The 9,200-nt window shown below is 45.1% G+C and overlaps 1 protein-coding gene across 1 annotated transcript in view; it reads right to left on the bottom strand.

The window, feature by feature from the left end:
• LOC130361081 (calpain-8-like) overlaps positions 1-9,200 on the bottom strand; it is a 51,252-nt gene that overhangs the window by 23,964 nt on the left and 18,088 nt on the right. Inside the window, exons 4-6 of the mRNA XM_056563648.1 lie at positions 8,409-8,527; positions 7,215-7,348; positions 4,988-5,153 (exon numbers count right to left, since the gene is read on the bottom strand). Of these exons, the coding sequence (XP_056419623.1) occupies positions 4,988-5,153; positions 7,215-7,348; positions 8,409-8,527 (419 nt within the window). The remainder of the gene's footprint in view (positions 1-4,987; positions 5,154-7,214; positions 7,349-8,408; positions 8,528-9,200) is intronic.

The following is a 9,200-nucleotide window of genomic DNA, read 5'->3' as shown; positions in this document are numbered from 1 at the left end:
TTTTATTCCCCGTGAGTGTCCACTATTGGGAGATTCTACTGTATTTGGTTCTTGCGGTATTTTCGATAACATGTAAGTATATACTGTATAGTGGGACATACACTATGCTTAGGAGCTTGTGTCAAAGACCCTAGGAACACCCCTGGAAGCTCCGGAGACCAACACTGCAGTTCTCTGTACAGCACCTTCAGAATTCACTGGATGGTACCATTTTTCAGCCTTGGGGGAATTTTGACAATGTCTTCTCCTCGTGTAAAGCCAACCCTTCCAAAATGTCCTCTTCATACAAATGTGATATAGTTCCTTATGCCCAGTGCAGGGCCTGAGGGGTCGGGGCATGACACAGGGAATCTCTCTTTGGTGTTCTGTAAATCTCTGTGCAAAGAATCATTTCTCCAGAATAAAAACAGCTTGTAACCAATTGGAGATAGCACTCCTTCAGTAAATGGTTAAAGGGGTACTCCACTGCTCAGTGTTTGGAACAAACTGTTCCGAACGATGGAGACGGGAGCTTGGGACTTCATAGCCCCGCCTCCTCATGATGTCATGCCCCGCCCCCTCAATGCAAGTCTATGGGAATGGGGCGTGACAGCCGTCAAACCCCCTCCCATAGACTTGCATTGAGGGGGTGGGGCGTGACGTCATGATGGGGTGGGGCTATGACATCACGAGCTCCCGGTGCCGGCTCCAGAGTTCGGAACAGTTTGTTCCAAATGCTGAGCAGCGGAGTACCCCTTTAACCCCTTAAGGACCCTTGACGTACGCGTACTTCATGACACCCTGGTACTTAAGGACCCATGACGTACGCGTACGTCATGGAGAATTCCGGTCCCCGCCGGGCGGGGATCGGACCGGGATGCCTGCTGAAATCATTCAGCAGGCATCCCGTGCAAACGCCCGGGGGGGTCATAAGACCCCCCCATGTCTGCGATCTCGGCAAATCTCAAGTGAATTCACACTTGCGATTTGCACGATTCCGGGTCATTACGGGTCTATGGTGACCCGATGACCCGGAATATAAGGGGGATCGCGATTGTCTAAGACACCCACGATCCCCCTGAAGGTATAGGAGTGAGGTGGCAGGGGTGCCACCCCTCCTATCCCTGCTATTGCTGGTCTAGACGTGACCACCAATAGCAGATCGGGGGCGGGGGGTGTTAACTTTCGTTTTCCCCATCCTGCCCACTCACAATAGGCGGGGCAGAACGGGGAAACGACAGAGGACCGGCGCTGACGATCCACTTACCGATCCGGGCGGGGGCGTTGGAGGCAGCGGGCGACGGAGATCGGCGGGCGTCGATGACGTGTGGCTGGATCCAACGGAAGCCGGTGAGTTGCCTAGCAACATCTGGAGGGCTACAGTTAGAGACCACTATACAGTGATCTCTAAACTGTATTCCTCCAGATCTTGCAAAACTACAACTACTAGCGTGCCCAAACAGCTGTTTGCTGTCTGGGCATGCTGGGATTTGTAGTTTTGCAACAGCTGGAGGACCACAGTTTGGAGATCACTTTGCAGTGTTCTCTAAAACTGTAGCCCTCCAGATGTTGCAAAACTGCAAATCCCAGCATGCCCAAACAGCTGTCTCGGCATGCTGGGAGTTGTAGATGCGTACCTCCAGCTATTGCATAACTACATCTCCCAGCATGCCCTTCGGCGATCAGTACATGCTGGGAGTTTTAGTTTTGCAACAGCTGGAGGCACACTGGTTGGAAAATACTGAGTTAGGTAACAGAACCTAACTGAAGGTTTTCCAACCAGTGTGCCTCCAGCTGTTGCAAAAGTACAACTCCCAGCATGCACGGTCTGTCAGTACATGCTGGGAGTTGTAGTTTTGAAACAGCTGGAGGTTTGCCCCCCCATGTGAACGTACAGGGTACATTGAAATGGGCAAATTTTTTGCCGCAGCGCAAACTCCTAGCGGGAAGCTCACCATAACGCGCCAGTGCGAATGTACCCTAAAAACACTACACTACACTACACTAACACATAATAAAGGGTAAAACACAACATAAACACTCCCGTACACTGTCCCCCCCAATAAAAATTAAAAATGTATTGTATGGCAGTGTTTCCAAAACGGAGCCTCCAGCTGTTGCAAAACAACAACTCCCAGCATTTCCGGACAGCCACTGAGTGTCCAGGCATGCTGGGAATTTAGCAACAGCTGGAGGAACTCTGTTTTGTAATCACTGGCGTAGAATACCCCTATGTCCACCCCTATGCAATCCCTAATTTAGTCCTCAAATGCGCATGGCGCTCTCTCACTTCGGAGCCCTGTCGTATTTCAAGAAAACAGTTTAGGGCCACATATGGGGTATTTCCGTACTCAGGAGAAATTGCACTACAAATTTTGGGGGGCTTTTTCTCCTTTTACCCCTTATGAAAAGGAAAAGTTGGGGGCTACGCCATCTTGTTAGTGTAAAAAAATAAAAAAGATTACACTAACATGCTAGTGTTGCCCCATACTTTTTATTTTCACAAGCGGTAAAAGGAAAAAAAGACCCCTAAAATTTGTAACACAATTTATCCTGAATACGGAAATACCCCATATGTGGGTGTAAAATGCTCTGCGGGTGCAGGAGTGAGAGCGCACCATGTACATTTGAGGCCTAAATTGGTGATTTGCACAGGTGTGGCTGATTTTACAGCGGTTCTGACATAAACGCAAAAAAAGAAATAACCACGTGACCCCATTTTGGAAACTACACCCCTCACGGAATGTAACAAGGGGTACAGTGAGCATTTACGCCCCACAGGTGTCTTACAGATTTTTGGAACAGTGGTCTGTGAAAATGAAAAATGGAATTTTTCATTTGCACAGCCCACTGTTCCAAAGATCTGTCAAACGCCAGTGGGATGTAAATACTCACTGCACCCCTTATTAAATTCTGTGAGGGGTGTAGTTTCCAAAATGGGGTCACATGTGGGGGGGTCCACTGTTCTGGCACCACGGGGGGCTTTGTAAACTTCCATCCCAAACATTTTTTTTCCCCAAAAGCTCAATGGCGCTCCTTCTCTTCTGAGCATTGTAGTGCGCCCGCAGTGCACTTGGCGTCCACACATGGGGTATTTCCATACTCAGAAGAGATGGGTTTACAAATTTTGGGGGGCCTTTTGTCCTATTATCCCTTGTAAAAAATTTAAATTTGAGGGAAAACTAGCATTTTAGTGAAAAAATAAATAAATTTACACATCCAGCTTTAACGAAAAGTCATCAAACACCTGTGGGGTGTTAAGGCTCACTGGACCCCTTGTTACGTGCCTTGATGGGTCTAGTTTCCAAAATAGTATGCCATGTGTTTTTTTTTTTGCTTTCCTGGCACCATAGTGGCTTCCTAAATGGGACATGCCCCCAAAAACCATTTCAGCAAAATTTGCTTTTCAAAAGCCAAATGTGACTCCTTCTCTTCTGAGTATTTTAGTTCGCCCGCAAAGCATTTTACGTCCTAACATGGGGTATTTTCATACTCATAAGAGATAGGGTTAAACATTTTGGGGGGCATTTTGTCCTATTCTCCCTTGCAAAAAAATTTTATTTGAGGGAAAACTAGCATTTTAGTGAAAAAATAAATAAAATCATTTACACATCCAACTTTAACGAAAAGTCGTCAAACACCTGTGGGGTGTTAAGGCTCACTGGACCCCTTGTTACGTGCCTTGAGGGTTGTAGTTTCCAAGATAGTATGCCATGTTTTTTTTTTTTTTTTTTTTGCTGTTCTGGCACCATAGGGGCTTCCTAAATGTGACATGCCCCCCAAAAACCATTTCAGAAAAACTCACTCTACAAAATCCCATTGTCGCTCCTTCGCTTCTGAGCCCTCTACTGCGCCCGCCGAACACTTGACATACACATATGAGGTATTTTCTTACTCGAGAGCAATTGGGTTACACATTTTAGGAAGATTTCTCTCCTTTTACCCCTTGTAAAAATTCAATAACTGGGTCTACAAGAACATGCGAGTGTAAAAAATGAAGATTTTGAATTTTCTCCTTCAATTTGCTGCTATTCCTGTGAAACACCTAAAGGGTTAACAAACCTTTTTGAATGTCATTTTGAATACTTTGAGGGGTGCAGTTTTTTATAATGGGGTCATTTGTGGGGTATTTCTAATAAGAAGGCCCTTCAAATCCACTTTAAAACAGAACTGGTCACAGAAAAATTTCGATTTTGAAAATTTTGTGAAAAATTGGAAAATTGCTGCTATACTTTGAAGCCCTCTGGTGTCTTCCAAAAGTAAAAACTTGTCAATTTTATGATGCAAACATAAAGTAGACATGTTGCATATGTGAATCAATATATAATTTATTTGGAATATTCATTTTCCTTGTAAGCAGAGAGCTTCAAAGTAAAAAAACGATGCAACATTTTCAATTTTTTCATCAAATTTTTTTCACCAAGAAATGATGCAAGTATCGACAAAATTTTACCACTAATATAAAGTAGAATATGTCACGAAAAAACAATCTCGGAATCAGAATGAAAGGTAAAAGGATCCCAGAGTTATTAATGCTTAAAGTGAAAGTGTTCAGATGTGCAAAAAATGGCCGGGTTCTACAGTGAAAATTGGCTGGGTCCTTAAGGGGTTAAAGGGGCTGAGCAATGACATGCATGGACACTATGAGGGAGATTTATCAAAACCTGTCCAGAGGAAAAGTTGCTGAGTTGCCCATAGCAACCAATCAAATTGCTTCTTTCATTTTGCAGAGGCCTTGTTAAAAATGAAAAAAGAGATCTGATTGGTTGCTATGGGCAAATGTAACAACTTTTCCTCTGTACAGGGTTTGATGAATTTCCCCCTATGTCCAATAGGTGGCAGTGTGTAGTGCCATACAGCAAGCTGTTGTTGGTTCGGAGGAGGTCTACTCAAGGAGAAACTTTACCTCATGAATCCCTGTGTCATTCCCCAGCCCCCGCGGTACCTGCACCAGGAAAAACACACATTCAGTTTTTTTTTAACACTGATAAGACTTTCAATAACTTACTGTGTTACAGCAAACCAGGCTGTGATCCTTCAGCGCTTTTTGGAGTTTTTGGAACAAATCTGCTGGTGCAGACTGCAGTTTAAAGTCTTCACCAACTCCACCAGTGAAATCTTGCAGTGACTCCACAGGATAACCTGAAATAAGGCCTTCATATGATCCATTGAGCCTGCAGAAAAATACATTCTCTTTATTTCTGTGTTCACGTTGTTAACCCCTTAAAGGGGTAGTCCAGTGGTGAAAAACGTATCCCCTATCCTAAGGATAGGGGATGAGTTTGAGATCGCGGGGGGTCTGACCGCTGGAGCCCCCTGTGATCTCTCTGTACAGGGCCCCGGCTCTCCGGCCAGATAGCGGGTGTCGACCCCCGCACGAAGCGGCGGCCGACACGCCCCCTCAATACATCTCTATGGCAGAGCCGGAGATTGCCGAAGGCAGCGCTTCGGCTCTGCCATAGAGTTGTATTGAGGGGGCGTGTCGGCCGCCGCTTCGTGCGGAGGTCGACACGCCCCCTTCCCGCGGGCTGTCGGGGCTCCGTACAGGAGAACGCAGGGGGCCCCAGTAGTCGGACCCCCCGCGATCTGCAACTTATCCCCTATTCTTAAGATAGGGGATAAGTTGTTCACCACTGAGTCACCACTGGACTACTCCTTTAAAGGGTTTATTCCGGCTTTATACATATTTTCTCCTATCCAAAGGAACGGCATGTCCCCACCCATAGACCTGAATGGAGGGGGCGTGGTGACATCACGAGGGTGTGTGGCCGTGACGTCCCGTCTTGGTCTCGGAGGCAGCGCCCGCCACAGACTTAAAGGGGTTCTCCACCATAAGTTGATTTTAGTACTTACCTGGCAGGCAGTAATGGACACGCTTAGGAAGGATCTGCGCTTGTCTTGGGGCTAAACGGCTATGTTGTGAGATTACCATAACACTGTGGCTAACTTTTTTTTAACTTGTATTTCCTGTTTGACTTTTCTTTTTTTGACTACAAATCCCACAATTCCATTTTCCTCCCTCCACCACATCAGCCACCCCACCCATTGAAACATAAATGAGCTGCATACATCAAAAGACCTGTGGTTTTCAATCAGGGTGACTACAGCTGTTACATTAGTTGCAGATTGATCTCTCTCCCACCAAGTGATCCCTCCACCCATTGAAGCAGACAGGCTCCGTGTCATCAGCTGACTAGTGAGTCAGGTCTCGGCCACATTGCAACCTGGGAAAAATCTGAGACAACAATCATTTTGTATGCTGGTAAAAAGAAATATTGGAGAGAAAATCACATAAGAATTGTGAGAAAACCGTCACACACATTGCATACCCTGAACAATGCTGGGACATAGCATAGCGTTGAACAGTGCAACAGGCGCTCTACTTTTCTAGCCTGCCAGTGCAGACTGGAGAAGGAGACTGAAGATCAGACAGAACAGAGGCAGGTTAGGGTCATCCGCAGGCTGATTGGGACCCCAAGATCGTGCTATGTAGGTCCTGAATGGCCCTCCCAATAGACTGGCGAGGCATCGTTAACACCTTTTAGCTATCGTGATCAACTTTGATCATGGCTTCTGAAGGGTTTATTCCCTGCATCAGCAATTTCGATACCAAGTGAGGACGTCTTTTATACACCCTGACCCCCACCAAGGTGTACATGTGCGACTTGTGTCATCTGGGACTTATTAACCCCCCCCCCTCCCAACATTGTTCAAGGTAATCTTGCCTCATCAGGGATCAATACAGGGATCTATCACATGATCTATTTATACCAAGGATCTATAACAAGAAGACATCCTCTAAGTCGAGGAAAGAAGATTTCTTCACACACAGACGGGGGTTCTTTACTGTAAGAGCAGTGAGACTGTGGAACTCTTTGCCAGAGGAATACAATAAAAAACTTCATAAGGGGCCTGGAGTGTAACAGTATTACAAGCTGTAGTTACAGATGCCGCAGAAGGGTCACTGGCTGCAAGATTAAGATTTAGTAGGAAATTTTTCCCTTCCATTACAGGATAATAGGCTGAACTGGATGGATATTACTACTGTATGTTACCATTGAATTTCTTCACTTTTTGATCACTGAACTGTTACCTGATGGGGGAGCCACCTCTACCTTTGACATTCTGAACAGTCTTAGGTTCCAGATAAAAAAAATGTGATATCTTTTGAAACATCCACCACATGTATTCTCCGATTATTTCTTAAAATATGGCCTTCATTCTCTTGCACTTACTTGGCATAGGCTTTTTCCAGGAGGGTGGACCAGAATTCCTTAGTTGTTTCGGACTTTACAAAAAGGAGCTTGTTATTCTTGGTAGGCAGCCGGTCATCGATGACCACGTCCACCCATTCTCCGTACTGCCAAAACTGCAAGAAACCAGATCTTTCTAGTGATAGATACATGGAATGTGTTTTGTTAGCGCTGCAGCTAAGTTAGTTTGTGGTGCAAATTTCACTGTTATTAAAGGGGTATTCTCATCAGGGACAGCCCATTCTAGACAGAAGCCAATACAACAATCAGTTTACAGTGCCCCACCGCCAACAAACAAGATGCTTTTGCTATTAGAGGTCATCATCACTGGCCAGAAAAATGTAGTATTCCATGGTGGTCCCAGAAATGTTCTCCATTCAGGTTTAAAATATAGGGCCTCACATAAAGGACCCCGTCTATTATGGACATAGGTTGTCTTCATGAAACAACCCCTTGACTGTGTAGCACTAAAATCACTTGAATGGAAGGTGTGAAATCCTTAGGCTAAGTTTCCACTTGGGTTTTTTTCTGGCAGTTTTTGGATTTCTGTCACTGCAGTTTTTGAGCCAAAGTCAGAAGTGGATCCATAATGGAGGAGAAGTGTAAGTCCTCCTATTATATTTCCATTCCCTTTGAATACACTTCTGGCTTTGGCTCAAAAACTGCCGTGGCAATTTTCTAAAGACTGCCAGAAAAAAAAACATGTGGAAACTTAGCCTAAAGGGGTTGTGCAGCCAAAGCTAACCTACTATATTCCCTATGCACAAGAAAGGAGATAAGAAGCTGATCACGGGGGTTCAGCCAATGCCCCCCCCCCCCCCCCCCATCTTATGTATGGAGCTCCATCTCTCTTTCTGCGTGGAGCGGAGGGTCGGTGCACGCCCTTCATTCATCTTTATTGGAAAATTGAAAATCCAGTATAGTACAGAGTATAGAGTTCACGTATCTCCGGCTCTCCCATGGAGATCTTCACTCTGTGCATGGGGAGAGCTGGGGCACCGTGCAGGAGATTGTGGGGGGGGGGGGGGGGGTCTGACCTAGGGGTAGCGGGATAGGTGAGCTTTTGCTGCACAACCCCTTTAAATATGGTATGTACACTCTTGTAAGTGGCACATGTTAGGTTGGGGACCCTGTTACAGACTTTGTGTCAGGGCCCAGAAGTTTCAAGGAACTTACCATGAAATGGAAGATCCCAGCATAGTCCTTCTTAAAGGATTGGTCCTGGGGAACTACACGATACAGGCATTCTTTATTCATTGTGAGACATGCGATGGAGGAGAGGAACCAGCAGTCTCCTGTGGATATCCAACAAAGAGAATGTCAGCTGATCACCTCAGATAGGTCACCCTGGGTGGAGGGATATCACGGTAATAAAGCGTCTTCAAACCAAAGTCCAGTCTCCCATAAGTTCTAATAAAATGTTTTCTCCTTTATCAGCACATAGTTAAAAGCATACAGCGAGGGAACACATCAAGTTTTCATATAGCAGGGCTTGACCTGTTTCGAGGAAAGAACCTCTTACTCATAAACCTATGAAGACATTGTGCACTGCTACTAAAATAGTCCCTATGCCCAGGTGCATGAGAACATACACCTGTGTAAAGCAACTAACTATAATACCTTATCACAGATAGAAAACCACAGGTAGGAAAATGGACATGGCAATGACAAAAGGAAGGGGTTAACTCATTATACACCGTGGGAAACCCCACACATAACTGCATGCACAATACATATTAGGATTATTTATTCCGCTGCAAAAAAAGGAGTTAAACCTGTATTCCAAATGTAATTAAACTATATGGCAAAAGGGAAATTCTTTAGGCATGAAAAAAATATAGACTACAAAACAAGAGAATCTACTACAACCCTTCAAAAACAATAGAGAGATATTGAATTCCTTACAAAAGTGTTACCATAAGTCCCATATATAAATCAAATAGGCAAGAATGTATATAAAAACCATAG

Source organism: Hyla sarda, chromosome 3 (genome assembly GCF_029499605.1).
Source record: "Hyla sarda isolate aHylSar1 chromosome 3, aHylSar1.hap1, whole genome shotgun sequence".
Taxonomy (NCBI): domain Eukaryota; kingdom Metazoa; phylum Chordata; class Amphibia; order Anura; family Hylidae; genus Hyla; species Hyla sarda.
This window is presented reverse-complemented; position numbering and strand designations above follow the sequence as displayed.